Source organism: Lolium rigidum, chromosome 2, assembly GCF_022539505.1.
Source record: "Lolium rigidum isolate FL_2022 chromosome 2, APGP_CSIRO_Lrig_0.1, whole genome shotgun sequence".
Classification (NCBI taxonomy): Eukaryota; Viridiplantae; Streptophyta; class Magnoliopsida; order Poales; family Poaceae; genus Lolium; species Lolium rigidum.
The window spans coordinates 286,241,181-286,263,347 of record NC_061509.1 but is presented as its reverse complement, the minus strand read 5'-3'; the positions used below and the strand labels follow the sequence as shown (position 1 = coordinate 286,263,347).

Genomic DNA, 22,167 nt, shown 5'->3' with positions numbered 1-22,167 from the left:
TCACTTTGGGAGCATTGAGTAAATCTATTTGGTTTTGGCAAACTTAGCATTGGTCAATAGCAACAACACTTTGAAGTTTAAGTAGAAAAGAGAAATACATATAGTTGTTTCATTGTTTTCCTTTCTTGTTAGCTCATAGCTTATTATTCGAAGTTAAAATTGTTTGTGCTTGCAAGAAAGATGCATGATTATGTCTATCACATGTATATTCGTTTGTTTCCCTCAACTCTTATGCTTGCTAATTAACCTTGCTAGCCAAAGACCTGTACTGAGAGGGAATGCTTCTCATGCATCCAAACCTGAACCCAAACCTATGCCATTTGTGTCCACCATATCTACCTACTGCATGGTATATTCTGCCATTCCAAGTAAATACTTCATGTGCTACCTTTAAACAATTCAAAATTTATTACTTCTTATTTGTGTCAATGTTTTATAGCTCATGAGGAAGTATGTGGTGTTTTATCTTTCAGTCTTGTTAGGCAGCTTCCACTAATGGACTAGTGGCTTCATCCACTTATCCTATAATTTTGCAAAAAGAGCTGGCAACGGGGTTCCCAGCCCCAATTAATCAACTTTCATTAATAACTCTCTTCACATGTTTTGCTCTGATTCATCAGTAAGCAACTTAATTTTGCAATAGACACTCCTCCATGGTATGAGATTGTTGGAAGGCACCCGAGGATTCGGTTAGCCATGGCTTGTGTAAGCAAAGGTTGGGGGAGTGTCATCCTTAAATAAACTAAAGTACATGTGTAAACAAAAGAGAAGAGGGATGATCTACCTTGCTGGTAGAGATAACGTCCTTCATGGGAGCCGCTCTTTGGAGGTCTGTTTGGCAAGGGGGTTAGAGTACCCATTACCAGTCGTTGACAACAACAAACACCCCTCAAAACTTTACTTTTATGCTCTCTATATGATTTCAAAACTTGAAAAGCTCTAGCACATGATTTAATCCCTGCTTCCCTCTGCGAAGGGTCTGTCTTTTACTTTATGTTGAGTCAGTAAACCTATTTCCCTCCATCTCAAGCAAGCATTTTAGTTGTTGTGATCAAACTATTATATTGTGATTTGCTTCATCATGTCTTTTATTGTTTAGTACAAGTTTTACCTGAATGAATATAGCTTTGAAAGTCATCAATGATAATTATGATTGAGTATGCAAGATGAGCCACATAAGTTTTAATATGAGAGCGCTGCTCAATAGATAAGTATAATTTGTTAACTGTTCTCTGACCAAGAACAAAGTTTGCCATCACCAATTATGATTTCTTATGCACCTTTATTTGTGATTACCTTATACTTGTTTCAAGTTGAGTTATATGAGGAAGTTGTTTACTAGAATGTCTTGTGTGAATGAATATGATGCTTCTTGTCCGTATTTGATTTATCGACTCTTCACTCCATAAACATGTGGTCCTGTTTACCGAGTTCAGTTTCGCTTGGGGACAAGCGAGGTCTAAGCTTGGGGGAGTTGATACGTCCAATTTGCATCACTATTTTATATCATAATTTGCTGTTATTCATTGATATATTTCATATTTGGATATAATACTTATGTTATTTCATCTATTTTGCATGTTTCATGATTATTGGAGGATCGCGCACCGGAGCCAGGATTCTGCTGGAAAAAGCACCGTCAGAATGCAATATTTCGGAAGATCAACAATTGACGGGAATTTCACGAAAACTCCTATTTTTCCAGATGACGAAGGGAGCCAGAAGGGGGGAAGAGGGGACCGAGGTGGGCCCACCCCATAGGCGGCGCGGCCCAAGGCCGGCCGCGCCGCCTATGAGGGGGGCCCGCCTCTCGCCTCCTTTTCTTCGCGTACTCCTTCGTCCCGAAAACCTAAGCTCCGAGAGGGTACGTCGCGAAGAGTCACGGCCGCCTCTGCGGGGCGGAGAACACCGAGAGAAAAGAGCTCTCCGGCGGGCAGGAATCCGCCGGGGAAATTCCCTCCCGGAGGGGAAATCGACGCCATCGTCATCGTCATCGAGCTGGACATCATCTCCATCACCACCGTCATCATCATCATCATCATCACCGCCATCTCCACCGCTGCACCTCGTCACCGCTGTAACAATTTGGGTTTGATCTTGTTTGTTTGATAGGGAAACTCTCCGGTGTTGATTTCTACTTGTTATTGATGCTATTGAGTGAAACCGTTGAACCAAGGTTTATGTTCAGATTGTTATTCATCATCATATCACCTCTGATCATGTTCCATATGATGTCTCGTGAGTAGTTCGTTTAGTTCTTGAGGACATGGGTGAAGTCTAAATGTTAGTAGTGAATTATGGTTGAGTAATATTCAATGTTATGATATTTAAGTTGTGGTGTCATTCTTCTAGTGGTGTCGTGTGAACGTCGACTACACGATACTTCACCATTTATGGGCCTAGGGGAATACATCTTGTACTCGTTTGCCAATTGCGGGGTTGCCGGAGTGACAGAAACCTGAGCCCCCGTTGGTATATCGATGCAGGAGGGATTGCGGGATCTTAGAGTTTAAGGCTGTGGTTAGATTTATCTTAATTACTTTCTTGTAGTTGCGGATGCTTGCAAGGGGTATAATCACAAGTATGTATTAGTCCTAGGAAGGGCGGTGCATTAGCATAGGTTCACCCACATAACACTTATCAAAACAATGAAGATTATTTAGCCACATGAAGCGAAAGCACTAGACTAAATTCCCGTGTGTCCTCAAGAACGTTTGGTCATTATAAGTAAACAAACCGGCTTGTCCTTTGTGCTAAAAAGGATTGGGCCACTCGCTGCAATTATTTCTCTCGCATTTTACTTACTTGTACTTTATTCATCTGTTACATCAAAACCCCTTGAATACTTGTCCGTGAGCATTTACAGTGAATCCTTCATCGAAACTGCTTGTCAACACCTTCTGCTCCTCGTTGGGATCGACATTCTTACTTATCGAAGATACTACGATACACCCCCTATACTTGTGGGTCATCAGCGCGCGCTTACGACACGGCGGCGTGGCGCTTTCGGCGGCCACGGCGCGACATGAACTTCCCGGATGTTGAATCGCTAGAGGAGGCGGAGTTCCTCGCGCCAGCGCCGTGCCTCCTCGACGACGAGGACCGTCGCCGGCACCGCCAGGTGCAGCGCAGGATCGCCATCGCCGAGCACGACGAGCAGTTGATGCGCCAGTGGAGGGCGCAGTTCCCCAACGACGTCGGCAACACCGACGCGTTCTTCGCTGACCTTAGGGCACAACGCAGGTCCAACAGGCGCCTCCGTCGAGCCGTCGCCGAGTTCGAGCTCGAGAACCCGAATACAACTTGGGCCGAAAACGACCCTCGGTGAGATCACATTTGGACGGGGACAACCTCCGACGACGAGTAGAGACTAGACTAGTCATTTATCTATTTTATTGTAATTTCAATAAAGTCGTTGTCGGTTCTACTAGTTTAAATTTAGTTTATAAAGTCGTTGTCGGTTGTTTTTGTTCAATAAAGTGGTTGACACGAAATTTATTACGATTGAACTGGAATTAAAGTACAGAGCTCAACTGAAAATTAAGATACATGGCCAGATTCGAATGTTGGAGCCATTCAGTCATAGTCGTGCCTAGCCCTATAATATTCGCCACTGTAGTCATCATAGTCGCCGATGTCATCGTCGCTAGCATCGGGGTCGCGGTTGTCGAACCTCGGCGGGTGAGCACGCGTGGGCTGGGATTGAGGGTAGCGCAGGCGGGGGCCACGATAGGCCATGACGCTCTGGAGAGTCCGGCCGCGCCACCACATCCGACGGCCGGCCTCGTTGAAGTTCGAAGGAGGCGGGCCGTCCTCCTCGTACCTGGCAACCGCCCTCTCACGCCGATTGATGAAGAAGCTGTCCCAAGTCGGGCTGTAGTCGGGATGCCATTGGGGATTCCTCCGCTGTTCAGGCGTGAGCTCGAAATAGTAGTGGTTCGTGATGGCCATCTCGCGTGCCACACCTAGAGGGATAGGAGGGACCGGTACGCCTCCGACACTCAGCAACCAGCCGGTCGGGACGCGGTACCCTGGCGGGCAGGGGTAGTTCGAGGCGCAAAGCGCCTCCGCCTCCCGAGGTGTTAGACATACGATGGAAGCCATGGGAGAGAATGATGAGGTTTGCAGATATGAGTCTAGATGTGATATGTAAATGGAGGCCAAGCCTACATATATATAGTGGAAAAATGGCGGGAAGACGGAGGCGGGAACGCGGGAAGAAAATAGGCGGGAACGCAGTGGCGCGCGAAACTTTCATCCCGGGTGGAGGCTCAAACCAGGACAAAAGACTGGGGGAGGCTTATCTAGGAGGGCCTTATCTGGGGGGCTTACGTGCGGGTAACCTTTTATCACGGCTGGTGGGTGCAACCGGGACTAAAGCTGTCGGCAGGATAAGGATGTGCGGGTAACCTTTTGTCATGGTTGGTGGGTGCAACCGGGACTAAAGCTGTCGGCAGGATAAGGATGTGCGGGTAACCTTTTGTCACGGTTGGTGGGTGCAACCGGGACTAAAGCTGTCGGCAGCATAAGGACGCGTGGGTGGACGCACTGCTCGATGAGATAAAGCATGTAGCGCACGACTTCCTGTCGAAGGAACAAGACAAAGTAGAAGCGGTGTCGTGCCTATAAAAGGAGCATCGATACGCCTTGCCAAACAGATCAACAAGCCAAGCAGAGTTTCATTCCCATGCATGAAGGAAAGGGTTGGGAAATCTCCCGTGGCGCAGCTTCTCGAAGATGTCGTTGGTGCACACGCCCTACGGCATCTTCGGAAGCTGCTCCTCGGAAAAATTTCCCTCCATCTCCTCTAACAGTGTTGGGGAAAGGGTTCTCATTATTACATAAATGTAGAGATTGTGAAGAATACATTATTACATCGCCATCTACTGATGTGATCTTCTACGCCGTAGCCATGGAGAATCTTCATCATTTAGCAAGATGCTTGGGTCAATTTTCACCGTGAAGGGCGGAATTTCTTTAAACTTATTATAATCTTCTGACATGTCTGTCTTGTCATCCACTTCCACGATGTTTCTTTTCCCGAAAGAACTATGTGGCGCTTTGGCTCCTCGGTTGATGTATTCTTTTGTTGATTTCTTTTTCTTGATTTGCTAGACATGTCCTTCACATAGAAAACTTGAGCCACCTCGCTGGCTAGGACGAATGGCTCGTCCATGTACGCAAGATTGTTGGGATCCACTGTTGTCATACCGTACTTATCGTCTACCAGTATACCGCTGAGCTTCACCCATTTGCACCGAAACAAAGGGACCTTAAAAGTGGGACCATAGTCAAGTTCCCATATCTCCTCTATGTATCCATAATATGTGGTGGTTTGCCCATTCTCATCTTTTGCATCGAAGCGGACACCGCTGTTTTGGTTGGTGCTCTTTTTATCTTGGTCGATCATGTAAAATGTATTCCCATTTATCTCGTACCCTTGGAATGTACATATGTTTGAAGATGGTAACCTGGCCAACAAGAACAGCTGCTCCACAACAGATGGGTCATTAATGAGATGTCTTTGCAACCAACTGCCGAAGGTATTCATGTGTTGATGTGTAATCAAGGACTCGGGCTGGCCCGGGTTTATTTCTCGCAAAACATTCTTGTGTTTCTCGATGTACGGAGCCACCAAGGTGGAATTGTATAGAACTGTGTAGTGTGCTTGATTGAAAGAAATCTTGTCCCTGCACACCGTTGCTTTCCTTCCTAGTGTGCCTTTTCCAGTCAGCCTCCCCTCATACCGAGATTCAGGAACACCAATCGGCTTAAGGTCAGGAAGAAAGTCAACGCAAAACTCAATGACCTCCTCAGTTCCGTAGCCCTTTGAGATACTTCCTTCCGGCCTAGCTCGGTTATGAACATATTTCTTTAAGACTCCCATGAACCTCTCGAAGGGGAACATATTGTGTAGAAATACAGGACCGAGAATTCTAATCTCTTCAACTAGGTGAACGAGGAGGTGCGTCATAATATTGAAGAAGGATGGTGGGAACAACAACTCGAAGCTGACAAGACATTCGACCACATCTTCCTGTAATCCTGACAAAGTTTCTGGATCCATTACCTTCTGAGAAATTGCGTTGAGGAATGCACATATCTTCACAATGGCTAGTCGAACATTTTCTGGTATAAGTCCCCTCAATGCAACCGGAAGCAATTGTGTCATAAGCACGTGGCAGTCATGGGACTTCAGGTTCTGGAATTTTTTCTTGACCCTTTCCAAAGATAACATTTAAATCCTTGACCATGTCAAATATATCAGCACCACTACGGGGGACAGGCTTCGGACGGTGGTCAGCCTCGCCATCGAAATGCTTGCCTTTTTTCCTTAAGGGATGCTTGCGCGGAAGGAAACGACGATTGAACGGGTACACAACTTTTCTGCTTTTTCCCAAATATTTACTTTCAGTCTCTAAACAGTGTGTGCATGCATTGTATCCTTTGTTCGTCTGTCCTGAAATGTTACTAAGAGCAGGCCAATTATTGATGGTTACGAATAGCAACGCTCATAGGTCAAATTCTTGCTCGGTGTGCTCATCCCACACACGTACACCTGGTTTGGCCCACAACTCCAAAAGTTCATCGACTAATGGCCTTAGGTACACATCAATGTCGTTGTCTGGTTGCTTTGGGCCTTGGATAAGCACTGGCATCATAATGAACTTCCGCTTCATGCACAACCAAGGAGGAAGGTTGTAGATACATAGAGTCACGGGCCAGGTGCTGTGACTGCAGCTCTGCTCCCTAAAAGGATTCATGCCATCTGTACTTAGACCAAAGTATAAGTTTCTTGCCTCACCTGCAAAATCCGGGAACTCTCTCCCGATGTTTCTCCACTGCCGACCATGAGCGGGGTGCCTCAACATCGCGTCTTTCTTACGTTCTTCCATGTGCCATCGCAACAACTTGGCATGCTCTTTGTTTCTGAACAAACGTTTCAACCGTGGTATTATGGGAGCATACCACATCACCTTCGCAGGAACCCTCTTCCTGGGTGGCTCACCCTCAACATCACCAGGGTCATCTTTTCTGATCTTATACCGCAATGCACCGCATATCGGCCATTTATTCAAATTCTCGTACTTCTCACCGCGGTAGAGGATATAGTCATTAATGCATGCATGTATCTTCTGCACATCTAATCCTAGAGGGCAGACAAGCTTCTTTGCTTCATATGTACTGACGGGCAATTCGTTATTTCTTGGAAACATCTTCTTTAATATTATCATCAATTTTTCAAATCCCGAGTCAGTCACACCGAACTCTGCCTTCCATTTCAGCAATTCCAATATGCTACCCAACTTTCTATGTCCATCTTCACAACCTGGGTACAACAATTTGTGGTGGTCCTTTAACATCTTGTCGAACTGCAACCTCTCCTTATCCGTGGCACAGTCTCTTCTTGCATCAGAAATGGCCCGACGAAGGTCATCATCAACGGGATCATCTGCTGCCTGTTCTTCACCTCCTTCTTCATTGTCGTCCATTGCGGTATCATCGCATTCAGAGAACATAGATCGGTACTGGTCATCGTTATCTTCTTCTTCATCGTCGTCTTCCATCATAACCCCTTCTTCTCCGTGCTTGGTCCAAACATTATAGCTGGACATGAATCCAAACCGAAGCAGGTGGCTCTTAATGTCTCTTGAGCAAGAGTAGTCCTTCTCGTTCTTACATTTTAGACATGGACAGCACATAAAACCTTGCTTCGACTTGTTGGCCTCGGCCACAAGCAGGAAAGAATTCACGCCTCTCTTGAAAGCGGGAGCACATCGGTTACCGTACATCCATGGATGACTCATCTGCATCATAAGTACAATTATATATGTATCAGATGCAATCACCTTGCTAAAATTAGTATTGTACGGACTATGTATATATATACGAGAAAATAGTTGCTAACCTTTTAGGATCAAAAAGAGGAGAAATCTTATCAAATAAAATCAAGTGGCATCCCTCTCACAAGCATTCCATCAAATACCTCTTGTGCACATGTAGAAAAAATGAGCTAGCATACACCTCCACCTTCACCACCAAGGAAAAAATGAGGTGGGGGGGGGCTGGCTGCGTGTCTATATATATAGGCATGGCCTTTTGTCGCGGGTCGTAATACGGCCCGCGACAAAAGGGGTTCCGACCCCTTTTGTCGCGGGTCGTATTACGGCCCGCGACAAAAGGGCGCGACAAAAGGCCCTGCCCGCTCCAAACCGCTTCGGAGCGACGTGGCCACCCCATTTGTCGCGGGTGCATGCGTGCCCGCGACAAAAGGATCCCACGAAAGCCCTATTTTCCAATAGTGAAATTTTGGCTTGGAATATGTCGGCGTGGACATCTAGCTAGCGAGTCTGCGTGTGTGCTCCTCTAGATGACACGGAGCCCGCCCGCCAGGGAAACCAAAGCCACCTATCCATTCACGCCCCTCCCTCCCTATGCAACCCTACAGCGACACCGCTGGCTGCCTTGCCGCTTGTTGTTGTCGGTACCTTCTTGTTTGACTCACAGCTTGCCGGATGACAATATTTGGTGGCGGCGCCGAATGCCCTTGCCGGCTTCGCTGTAGCCTCTGCCCCACTGCCATTTCTCTCGGATCCACCCGCTGGCCTTGTCGCCCACGACTTGTTCGGCCAATTGCTCGGTAGGAAATCCTAGACCATTTTGGTAGAATACATGTACAAGTGTATAGCCAATTGACCCATAATTGTTGCCCCGCAGATGGACCTCATGCAGTTGATCGACTTGTTCGTCAAGGATGTCCTCTACAGCTTGCTGGAAGAGGAGTCAGGCGCCTCTTCGGAGCTAATGGTTGCCGCGGCCTCCCTCATCCATGAGCACACTGAGATGCAAAGGCCTATGCATAGATATAGGGGGGAATGCTACATGAAGCGGGATCGAGAGGGTGGCCACTATCAGATGCATTGGGACTACTTCCACCCCACCTAGCCAGTCTTCACGGACGCCCTGTTTCGAAGGAGGTATCGGATGTCATGAGACCAATTCTTGACTATTCTACGAGGCGTGAGAGACTATGACCCCTATTTCGGATGCACAGCCGATGTTGCTGATAAGCTAGGTTTCACCTCTTATTAGAAGTGTTCCGTAGCTATTCGTACGCTTGCGTATGGAGTGGCTTGTGATGTCCTTGATGAGTACTCGCGAATGAGCGAGACCACCTTCCTGGAGGTGACTTACAAGTTCTGCCGAGATATGATCGTGGTGTTTGGCAATCTTTACTCGAGAGAACCAGCTGTTGTCGACACTCCCGACTGTTGTCGATCAACGAGGATAAAGGGTTCCAGGGAATGATCAGAAGCATAGATTGCATGCACCGAGAGTGAATTTTCATGGCACGAGGGGCAGTATACCAGGAATGCCGAGCGGTGGTCTATCATTCTTGAGGCTGTGGCATCACATGATATGTGGATTTGGCACTCTTTCATTGGCAAGAACGGTACCCACAATAACATCAATGTGCTCCATCGGACTATTGTATTCTCAAGGCTTGCAAAAGGCAATGCTCATGTGGTGAGGTTTAGGCTTGTAGAAGGCAATGCTAGCAGCAAGACAATAACATCAATGGAAATAAATAGGACAAGCCATATTATGTTGTTGCTAGCATCGGGCCACACTAGTGAAGACAGTGCGTAATCGTACAACAAAGAAAACGAAGTGGTTTATGGAGACAACTTATTGGAAAAATGTGCAATACAAGGAAAAATTCCTACCGTTGGCGCACCAAATTCCCTTATCGCCGGCGCGCCAATGCACACCAGTGGGAATAGACTGGTGGTAACGTCTTATCGTCGGCGCACCAACATAATTTATCGCCGGCACACAAGCCTGGTGCGTTGGCGGTAATTTTTCATTTTTTTTAAAGACGATCTAGATATATATAGATCTAGATCTACCTCTAGCTCGAAAACCATGGCCATGGGCTATTGTTGCTACGTCGGTGTAGGAGGTGCAGGAGGAGGAGGGAGAGGCCGGTAGAGGAGGAGGGGATGTTGCTAGAGGTGTGGTGCAGGTGGAGGAGGGGGAGGAGGAGGAGGCCATCAGAGGAGGTGGGGGAGGTGGCTGAAGGAGGACATCGGGGAGGAGTAGAAGATCGTCGATGCAGCTGTAGGAGGAGTTCGTTGGTGCAAAAGAGGAGGAGGAGGCCATCGGTGAGGAGAAAAGGAGGAAGAGGAAGGAGGAGGAGGGAAAGAGGAAGAGGAGGGGAGAAAGTGAGAAATAAGAATAGGGTGTTGGGTGATACGTCCCAAACGTATCTATAATTTCTTATGTTCCATGCTACTTTTATGACGATACTCACATGTTTTATACACACTTTATGTCATTATTATGCATTTTCCGGCACTAACCTATTGACGAGATGCCGAAGAGCCAGCTGTTGCTTTCTGCTGTTTTTGGTTTCAGAAATCCTACAAAGGAAATATTCTCGGAATTGGACGAAATCAACGCCCAGGGTCTTATTTTTCCACGAAGCTTCCAGAAGACCGAAAGGGAAACGAAGTGGGGCGACGGGGCGCCGACACCACAGGGCCGCGCGGCCAAGGGTGGGGCCGCGCCGCCCTATGGTGTGGGGCCCCTGTCAGCCCTCCGACTCCGCCCTTCCGCCTACTTAAAGCCTTCGTCGCGAATACCCCAGTACCGAGAGCCACGATACGAAAAACCTTCCAGAGACGCCGCCGCCAATCCCATCTCGGGGGATTCAAGAGATCGCCTCCGGCACCGTGCCGGAGAGGGGAATCATCTCCTGGAGGACTCTTCATCACCATGATCGCCTCCGGATCGATGTGTGAGTAGTTCACCCCTGGACTATGGGTCTATAGCAGTAGCTAGTGGTTGTCTTCTCCTCATTGTGCTATTTGTAATGCTACATGTTGTGTTTGTTGGGATCCGATGAATATGGAATACTATGCCAAGTTGATTATTAATCTATCATATATGTTTTGTTTATGTTCTTGCATGCTCTCTGTTGCTAGTAGAGGCTCTGGCCAAGTTGATACTTGTGACTCCAAGAGGGAGTATTTATGCTCGATAGTGGGTTCATGCCTCCATTGAATCGGGACAATGGACGTAAAGTTCTAAGGTTGTGGATGTGTTGTTGCCACTAGGGATAAAACATCAATGCTTTGTCTAAGGATATTTGTGTTGATTACATTACGCACCATACTTAATGCAATTGTCTGTTGTTTGCAACTTAATATTGGAAGGGGTTCGGATGATAACCTGAAGGTGGACTTTTTAGGCATAGATGCATGTTGGATAGCGGTCTATGTACTTTGTCGTAATGCCCTGATTAAATCTCATAGTACTCATCGTGATATATGCATGTGCATTATTATTCCTTCTTTATTTGTCAATTGCCCAACTGTAATTTGTTCACCCAACATGCTATTTCTTATCGGAAAGACACCACTAGTGAACTGTGGACCCCGGTCCATTCTTTTACATCTGAAATACAATCTACTGCAGTACTTGTTCTTTACTGTTCTTCGCAAACAAACATCATCTGTTTACAGCAAGCCGGTGAGATTGACAACCTCACTGTTACGTTGGGGCAAAGTACTTTTATTGTGTTGTGCAGGTTCCACGTTGGCGCCGGAATCCCTGGTGTTGCGCCGCACTACACTCCGCCACCAACAACCTTCACGTGTTCCTTGACTCCTACGGTTCGATAACCTTGGTTTCTTACTGAGGAAAAATTTGCTGCTGTACGCATCACACCTTCCTCTTGAGGTTCCCAACAGACGTGTGTCTTACACGCCATCATTGGGTTATTTTGAATATATAGTCTACGTTACAACCCCGCCGGCGGTAAAATAATCATCAAAATCTTAAATCTCCTATACTCGGTTTTTTATTTTTTATTTTGAGGAATCTAAAAAATCGGTAAATGGTCGTAGGCATTGAAATTGTATGTAAAATGTTCTGTAAATACATTTTCATTTAAAAAACTTTTTATCGGAGGTTGTATGCAAACATAAAATATTTTTTACCAAAACATAACGTCATTTTACATAATATATTGAAATTTAATTTTGTTCCTAACAATTAGAACACATAACACATGGTCATCTTGATAGATTTTATTCCGGAGGGTGGGGGTATCTAAGCCCCCCTCTGCAGACCGGTGTGCAGTAAGGGGGTTTTTGCCCTTGCACCGACCTGGTCGACCCTTATCCCTGACGCGCTAATTTTTCATTGCATCCGCGGTATTTGGACACCGATGCAGTATTACTTGATGTGCCGGTGGTACTATATATAGCACAATTGGACTGCTTTTTTGGTGCGCCGGTGGTATTTCTCGGCCTATAAGACTTTTTTTAGTAGTGGTGGATCAGGAATTTGGTGTGCTGCAAGCTTGTTGACCCAACATGATTTATCTTGACAATGAACTATGTGATCACAATTTTGTAAATACTTTGTAAAATAAATAGAAACTAGCTAGCATTGCCAAAATAAGTTTTTTTCTTTTTTTTAGGTTGTTTTGCAGTGTCTCCTTTTGGATGGTGTGGCGGTGTCTACATCCTGAAGTTAGATTAAGGTCCTCCTCACTCCGGTGGTGCGCCTAGCACTGGTGTATGACGCGTGGAGTCGTGTGCCCGGTGGATCTCCTAGGACCCGGTTGGTTTTCGTGTGCATTATTTGTGTGGTTTCATGTCAGTCTCTTCTGATATACGGTTGTCATCATTTGCGATGGTTGTTGTTTAGGTCCGTTGAACCTTATGGTCTTTGCATGACGACTTCCCGTTTTTCTACTACAACAAGCTCTATGATGAGTTTTGTCCAGTCCGGTGATGGAGAGGCGAGGAAAACGGCATGACTTCATCTCGTGCTAGTGCATGTTGTAGTCTCTAGGCGGTCCAAATACCTATTCATAATTTAACTTACTTTTTAGACTATTCGTACTACTATTAATAATTATTAATTGATCAGTGAAATTTATGCAAACAAAAAAAAATAAAAAAACATTCCACAAGTACTCAATTTAGCACTGGCTACCAGGGGAGACACATGTCGATCATGGCGCGGAGGATCATTTTCTTAAGACTGCTCATAGTGGGAGTAACATAGCTAGTAACATCACACATCTCAAGGCATTTTGGTGACATGGCATGCGAATAAATGAAGAAAGAGAGTGAGGTGGTAACTAGCTATGTTACCATAACATCACACACCACAAGGCAGTCTACAACATAATAAATGACACAATACATGACACCACATATAAGTTACTACCCACTATGAAGGTAGTAACCTAGACTAGTAACATGCAATATGTTACTAGTCTAAGTTACTCCCCACTATGAGCAGCCTAAGACGGCATATTCAATCATGGAGATTACAAAGCAACCATGAAAACGCGTAGCACAGAATAATTAGACCCACAATCAAACAAACATAATGAATTGATGCATGGCAGCTCGTTTAACCCTCCAAGAGCCATTTTCTCGAAAAATATATTCGTACTGCCCGATGAGTCAGGTTAGACTTGATTATGGCTGCTTTGCAGTTTCCGTCACATTGTCACACTGCTCAGTGTTTACACCGCGTAATTGGTACGTAACAGTTAAATGGTGTCCGTACGGCTAGTGGCAATCCAGAACCATCCATAGATTAAGCAAGAGATGAGTAATCCAAAGAATGTAGAGTTAAATTAAACACCTCTCTCTTGAAAAACCCAAAGAACATAAAGCAAGTGTAAGATTTTATTTGCTTCGGTATATACACATCGCAGTCCAGTTTATTTGGTTGCCAATTTATTTATTACCGCAGATCTTTAGCACGGGTTGTTCAGACATGATGTTTCAGTGGAAATTAAATCTCTAGAAATGCACTCATTTTCACAAGAAACATATATATATCTCCCTTCTTCGGCGGCACCCACGGTTGAAATCAAATGAGGAGCAAAGATCTTTGTCAGCGCGGGTCATGTACATCTCCTCTTCGGAGCCCATCATCAAAATCGGATTTACCAGTCTTCAATGCAATGGTTGACTTTCCATGCTAGACTTGGCCTATAAGACAAGTAGATGTAGGTTATCTCGCATATGGACTCCTAGACCTGTACCGGCTTGGGTTACCTTGTACCTATGGTGTCCCCTTTATAAGGATTCATAGAGACAAAATCAATAGAGCAATAGAGATCGTTCAAGTCGTCTTAGAGATAAACCCTAACCTAATTCATGAGATCCATTGTAACAATTATACAATCAATAATAAAGTGCCCATTTTCGAAAAAACAATCAATAATAACAAAAGCAGGAGTAGGTCTTTACCTTCAGAGCGAGAGGCGAACTTAGGTATATCGTGTACTGATCCCGTCTCCGATAGCACTCAACGATTTCCATACACAACTCATAAGTCATCATCGTTTTGTAAAACGAGGAAAAAGCTTTGCCTTTATATTAATATAACTGGAGCAAATATGGAGTGGCCTAAGCCAACAAAAACCTGAAAGAAGAAAAAGAGGTACATGGTGAAAAAATAAAGAAGTGATCTCTCCTAGATGTTTAGCACCCGCCATAATCCAGTTTCTGCTCTCATCTTTGATCTTTTGCATAAGGACCATCGGCATCACAACCTTATTGGTGAAAACTCTTGCCTTTGTTTCCTTCCATATCTCCCATGCGATCAAATTTATGGAAGATTTCATGCCTTGGAGGTAGGGAGTTGGCGACTTGGAGATTGCATGACAATACTCGAGCACCAGCGAGCATCCCTGGCCCAGGACCTAAAGTGAGAATGGAGAAGAAATCCAAGAAGTTGCGGCTTGCCAGATCCTCTTGGAGAATCGGCACTCAAACATAATGTGTCTCATTTTCTCCGACTGGCATTTGCAATGCTAACATGTGGGTGACGAGGCCATCCACGGATCGTGAGGTGGTCGGAGGTCCACAGCCTATTCTGAATGGCTAACCAAGCGAGGAATCAATACTTTGGAGACGCCCTAGTCCTCCAAATAACCTTTTTTTAAAGAATGGAACTCAGTCGATGAATTGTGCCTTAAATATAAGGCGACACCATCGTGTAAGCGACGTTTGGAGTTAGAGTCCAAGAGATGGTGTCGAGCCAGGGCAGAGTACAACATCATGGAGCAATCCCGAGAGTCTGGAACATGTGTTCGACCGTGAAGTTGTCAATATCGATGTCGGTGATCCACTTACAGTTCTCAAACACCTCGTGGGCACATCTCTTCTTCCATTTGGAGAGACCTCAACAAATTTCGGAGCAATCGTCTTTGGAGTCTTGCCATTGAGCCATGAAGAGGACGACAACGAGGCTTGTCACTGAGTCCATTACCAATGGTAACCTTAGTGGCCGCATTGAAAAGTTGCCGATCCGTTTCATCATTCGTAGTTTCAATACGTACCCATGGTTTGCCACGAACGAGCCACAGCCAACGAAGCCACGGCACACATGTACACATGTACAGCCAATTTGTCTAAACCTGCTAAACCCAACCAACCAAACTTGTACCCTGCCACAAGACAGTTGATAAGCCCTATGATGTGGCACTGAACTGCTCCAAGTTCAGTACCAGGGCAGAATTCCAATCGAGGTGTGCACTCACTCAATCGAGAGCAGCCGGAGGGGTTACAGCCCGGAAATCAAGGACGGCCAAAGATTTGCACCAACCAAACTTTTCCACGTATGTCCGTAAGGTGAGTCTGTAAGTCCAATTCCGTAGGTCTAGGATTTCCGCATGGGTAATTTAACTGCCGGTCTCTTTGACTTACGCTGCCCCCTCTCAGGGGCTCGTGTCAAACCTCCGTCAGAAAGCCTTCGAAAGTGTGCTCGGTGCGGGAATGTTCTAACTTTGTAATCAAGTTATTATCCTTGGTCAAGTGTTGACCTGCTTGCGCATGTGGACGCTGACGTTCCAGAATTTCTTATTAGGAGAACTTGTTGCAAGTTTGACAAGTCCTTTGTAGCAGTTCGAACCCCAACTGGATCTTCAGATATTCAACGAGTTCGTTAAACAACTACGTCCCACTACCAGCAACTGTTCAACGCATAGACTGCTGGTAGTGAATAATTTGAGACCTTTTTTGTTTGCGAATCAACTTGAGACCTTTTGTTTGCGACTGTGCCATGCGAACTGTACTAGTATTCCATTTGTATGATTCATCAAGCAAATGGAACAACCGTATTTTGTAGAGAGATGCTACTCTACTATACTGCACTACAAGTGGCATGGCGCCAAGCCGCCAACGTACAGGTGTTGAAAGCGGCAACTGATTTCTGGCGAAGAAACTGAACTGATCAAGGAGTATCGCCTTCTACAACCAGCACGGAGCAGGTGACTGACGGTTTCTCTGCTGTGTGCGCGCGCCAACCGTTCTCCAAGCATCTTCTTGCGCAAGTTCAATAGTTGCAAGGAATCCTAACCACTCCGCCGTCCTTTGGGCCAACAGTAAAGAATACAACGGATCTTACAAAATGATAAGTAAAATTATCACTAGCAGTACAAAAATCTCGGTTCATCGGTTGCATCGCAAGTTTTTACAGCGACCTCTTGAGAAATTTCCCCGTGCTCCAAGCTGGTAGCCTTGGCTGATCCGTCCGGCCGGGGGAAAGCACACACGGGTGTCGCGTGACGGGGGAAGCGACGGCGAGACGCCACCGACGATCTCTCTGCCGCGCCGAGCTTATCCAGTGATCCAAAAAACAAACAGGGGCGAGACGTCGCCACACTCCAGAAACTGAAATAGAAGCAGCAAGTTGTTGTGGCAACTGGCAACCAACAATCATCCATGGTGGATAAGCCAAATCAGACGCATGTTTGTATGTATGTCTCCATTTAGTCACTCATGTATACATATCCAAAACCATAGGGGCCTTATACACATCGTAGAGGACGACGGGCTATACAATCTCTATATACAGTGGCAGTATGTATGTATGTACTATGTACACTGGACAGGCTGATGATCAGAGCCAGGACCGATTGGCTCCAAAACTCCAGTCTCCCAGCCTGATCCCACCGGCTTCTATTATTTACAGCGGTGAATTATTAGGGGAATTTCTCCCCGGTTTTGTTTCCTATGCACAGTATGTACTATGTACGAGTAACTCGCTGCTATGGCATGTCGACGCTGTTGGTTGGTTCACTGGCGGCTGTCGCCGGAAAAGGAGACGCTCGAGAGACGGCTGGGCTGGGGGCGGGGGCGAAACCCGCCGGCGGCGCGTCTCTGGTGAAGCGACTTCTGGGGCGGTGAGAGCGCCCTGCGGACCAACAAACGGCTACCCGCGCCGGAGCTGGTCGGGACGACGGCGGATGGTGGCGGAGAAGGCGGAGTGGCGGGCTTCTTGCTGTGGATGTGGCCGGCCGGGGCCTCCTGCGAGCGTTCCTTGTGGCGGCTGCAGCGGAAGGATCCCGGATGATTCGTGGGTGAACACATGCAGGAGCGACGGCTCTTGACGGCGGCGGAAGACGCAGGCGGTGACGAGACGCTGACAGAGTTGGCGGGCGAGCGGACGGCGGGGAGGTTAACGCGATTAGGGGAGGCGGATCCATAGTTGGGAATTGGCAAGACCGGCCCGCTGAGCCGGGTTGCAGCTGCATTAGCCATGGGAGGTCAGAGATCAGAGACTGGGAGCAGTTGGAATGGGCTGGGGGGGAAGGGGAGCTAGAAGGGAGAGCCTTCGAGGCTATATATAGGGGGCAGCCAAGCAGGGGCACTTCGGTAGTTTCGCGCGATTTGGAGAGTAAACAAAATAAACTGGGGTAATGAGCGTAAAGCGGTGGGCGGCTGCGCCGTGGGCCCGGACGGCAGCACACCGGAACGGCTCCTAGATTCGGTAGATACACTACCCTAATATTCATCTTGGGTTCCATAAGCCAACATCTTCTGAAAATTTCCTAGCAAAGTTCTAGTCGATTTTTTGCATCACAAACTAAGTACTGAGTACCAACTGAGTGTATGTTTTAGTACCTAAATAAACACGTTAATTAGTCATGTTTTGAGTCTTTGAATAGATATAAACAAAAGGTCGTGACTAATTCTCACGCGACTAACTAACTGGTCGATGGAACCGGCTCGGGGAAAGAAAAAAATGCAAGCGACCCCAATATGATAGCTAGGGTTCACTTCCCCTATGACAGCATTGCCACCGGCCCAACCAGCCTCCTATGGTCTGGTGATGCGTCTAATGCTGACGGCGTGTGGATCAGTGTGTCGACGTCGTGTGGAGTTGTGTGTCCGGTGGATCTATAGTGAGATCTCGTTGGTTTTTGTCTCTATTAGGGTGATTACGGCTGGGATCTCATCGGTTTTTGTCTTCGTTGGGGTGGTTGCGGGTCAAATTCTTCCGATTTACGATTCCCTTGGCGATGATTGTTGCTCTACTGCGATTGTCCTTTCGGACCTCGATACTATCACTTGATGTTTGATTACTACAACAAGATCCACTATGATAGGCTTTGCTGGACTCCGGTGAGGTAGGCACAAGAACGGGGATGCACCTTTGAGTCGCTCATGTACTTGTAGTTGTCACTAGGTGGTCCAGTGACGTATTTATTTATTTTTTACTTTTGAGTTTATTTATACAATTGATGATGATTATTAATAGATTGTAATATATAACTACCACGTAACGTAGCAAAATTTTGTGGTCTAGAAATCGACTGAGAATTCAGGTAATTCTCCGTCGACTGAAAATTAGCAAAACCGTAAATAAGAAGTGTGGTATTAGGTTTAATTTTCTTTCCGCGATAAGAGTACTGTTTAGTTGCTAGGAACATACATGCATTCGGTACAATGGATTTCCAATGTAACTGTCAGTAAACCGATCCCAGCACACCGAAAGAATGGTTCCAGGAAAGGCAGTTATGTTGGAACGTTCAAAGGCAGGCGAGGGATGGCCAAGTTGGCAGGAGTAGGACCTGAGGCGACACGCCAGCCAACGGCATCGATGGAGGCCATGTTAGAATCCTTTACTCCGTCGCTTGAATTCTGATGGACGGTAGCATCGGCATCAGTCGCAAACCGCCGTGTCCATCGCTGGTTCGATGCCGAAGCATTGCAGTTTACTAGCGGAGCGGTGTGTGTGGTGTCCGCGTGAAGCAAGGGATCTTCTTGCTAGAGCGTCGATGGTGGCGCTCGCTTTCGGCGACAAGGAACGCGCGCAGGTGCGTGTCGTGATCCCGATTCCTTGGCGATATGATGCTCCGATCAGATCGCTGTGAATTCGGCGTCCGTTGATTATGGTCGACGTCCCGAACGTGGCCATCTCTTTCGCCGCCGGCCGGCCTATTCGTGTCTCTCTTTCCCTTTCTTCTATGGCTTACTGTTTTTCTTTTGCTCTTCGTTTCTTTACTGCAAAAGATCTTAATCGACAAACCGCCTTCTCGGAACCTGCGTCAGTTAAATGTCTAAGTAATTCCTGAATGTAAATTACGAGCTTAATTACAGCTGGATGTGTGGTGTGTGATGCAGTGACCCTGGCCACATACTCCTGCAGGCGCTCATTGTTAATGTGTTTGCATGATGCCCTATTTATTTTGTGACATGGATGATGCCCTGTTTATATATTTTGTGACCCACAGGTTAGACCCAATCGGTCATGCCCGATACGCTTTTTTGTCCAGCCAGACATCCGAACAAACAAAAAAAGAGTTCTAGCGGGAAAACCTTAACGGGTAGACTATCCGCGCATGATCCATCCGTTCACTAAATTTAGGTCACGGATGAGTTGAGCTGGACAAGCGCTGGCATCCGGCCTGCCCTTCCTCCAAAGGTCGACAAAGATGGAGGAGCACTTCGCGAGTGGCGGCTAGGTCGGTGAAGTGGACGGCGACGCGGCGTATCCCGAAGGCGGCGAGCAACGTGCGGCGGCGCGGCCAGTGGTGTGCGTTCTACGTGTGGACGGGCGCGACCATGGTCGGCCTAATGGGCCCCTTGTGCTAGGGAGTTGCCGGAGCTTTAAGACCTCCATCTACGTCGCCGCGATGGTTGTGTTGCCGCTGTTTTCTTCTGCATCGTCCTCCAGGCATTCGTTTTTCTTCTGCGAGCCTGTGAAGAATTTGATCCCCGATGCGCAAGTAGCACTTGAAGGGTATGTTAAATTTGAGAGATTGGAGCAGCAACTTCACCATCGTCAACAAAGCAGAGCATCCGAGCACAACAATTGCGGCGCATACCAGATTCTAAGGAAACCGAGGAGGCACAAGGCTTGTTGACGAGTAGCGGCGGCTGCAGCCCCTGCTCTGCATCAGAGGGCCCCGTGTCAACGCTGGCTTGCACGGGAGGACGGCTCGCCGGCAGCGAGTTGGCAAGGTTCAAGTTCAGGAAAGCGAGATGGCGAGGCTTTCGGAGAGTAGGAAAAAATACAAAAAAACATAAAATTGGACAAATTAGGTAAAAAAAAATACAAAACCCATATCAATTCGTCCATAACATAACCTAAAATGATAAAATCGAATCATTTGAATCGTTGATTTAGATCGTGCCCATGAAAAGATGCCCTCAAACTGTCAATTAAGGGGCATATCTAAGGGTTCCTTTCTAAACTGAAGCGCACACATCTAGTGTTGCGAGAAGCACTGTTCAGGGCATCGCCCACATTGGGATGCACGTCGGTCGTCGGGCCGCCGCGCGCAATGGCCGTGGCCGGACATGATGTCGCTGTGTGGCGTCGAGCGGGGAAGAAGGCGCGGTGCTGCGTGGCAGACTGGGTGGGTGTGCGTGGCGCTCGACGGCCGGCCGGGACAGCGCAGCGCACGGCATGGACGGTGGTTACTAGAGTTACTTTTTGTTTCTGTTTCCTGGCCACACATTACCGTTTTTTGGATTACGAACAGCTAACATGGCCGGCCTTCGCTAGCTAGCATGCTCCATGCATGGTGGTGCATTCATGATTCATGCCATGAGCCTGAGAAACTAAGTAGTAAGAATGGTGTGCATGAGGAAGATAAATGTCAGTGGGGTGAATGGATCAAAGTCATTTTTGAGCCTAATAATCCCCCTGGGGGTGGAAGGGGTTCAGCTGGACGTTTTGGGCCTTTTGGCCGGGGTAGAGGTGGAGGCCGGGGGTCAGGGGAACCTCATGAGTCGGAAGCAACAGACATGGATTGGGGTACTGTGGGATCACTTGGGGATAGAGAAGGGACAAGGAAGAGGCCAGTGGCCGGAAACAATGCTGCTGGGGCTGCTGTCGGAACAGTGGCGCAGCAAGTCAACCTTCTGGAATCTGGGAAAGGAAATATTTCTGGAGGGATAATTCAGTCTTCTCCTCAGAAGGTACAACCAATAAAGAGGCAGAAGAAGGTGGTGGATGGTGTGGAAGTGGACGAATTTGTAGGATCGGCGACCTTCGGGATGGAGGATCGCCGGGAACAATGAAACTCTGCGGTCTGAACTGCCGCGGTCTTCGGAACCGTCGGGCAGTTCGTGCGCTTCTTGATCTCGAGAAGCAGCTAAAACCTGATGTGTTTTTCTTGTCCGAGACACATTTGGATAAAGTTAGGGCAGAAGATGTGAGAAGGAAGTTAGGTTTTGATCATGCAATTGTCTTCGAGAGTGATGGTCAAAGTGGGGGTCTTCTTATGGTTTGGAAGAATAATCTGAAGATTACTGGTAAAAGTGTGACAAAAAATTATATTGATGTTGTGATTGAAGATATTATTCCTTGGAGGTTTACTGGGTTTTATGGTGAGCTGAGCTGGGGTAACAAGCATATAACTTGGGATTCTCTTCGGACTCTACATGGTCAGATGAATTTGCCATGGTTAGCTTTGGGCGATTTCAATGAGATTCTGTTTAATTATGAGAAGGAGGGCGGTCGACCAAGATCACAGCAGGCGATGCAGGCGTTTCATGATGCTCTCAGAGACTGTGACTTGGAGGACATGGGATATGTGGGGGATCTGTTCACTTGGAGGAGAGGGAAGATACGGGAAAGATTGGATAGAGGTTTGGTTAATGGTCAATGGAATGATTTGTTTCCGTTTGCTACTCTGGTAAATAGTGAAACCATAAGATCAGACCATCGGCCTATGTTGGTCGATACGGAATATTTGTCAAACTCACATACGATGACGAATGCTCCTCGGAGATTTGAGGCGAGATGGCTGATGGAGGATGAGGTAGAAGAAATGGTGAGGGCTTCATGGGAACGGGCAAAACAGAAGGGGGAGGATCCCTCCTTGATGGA

General features: G+C 47.0%; 1 protein-coding gene across 1 annotated transcript; it reads right to left on the bottom strand.

Annotated features, from left to right (window-relative positions):
• Positions 1 to 16,808: 16,808 nt before the first annotated feature.
• On the bottom strand, positions 16,809 to 17,619 carry LOC124689022. Its single transcript, XM_047222623.1, has one exon. The coding sequence runs from the start codon at positions 17,583 to 17,585 to the stop codon at positions 17,121 to 17,123; it is 465 nt and encodes a 154-aa protein (XP_047078579.1). The 5' UTR covers positions 17,586 to 17,619; the 3' UTR covers positions 16,809 to 17,120.
• Between the last annotated feature and the right edge of the window lie 4,548 nt (positions 17,620 to 22,167).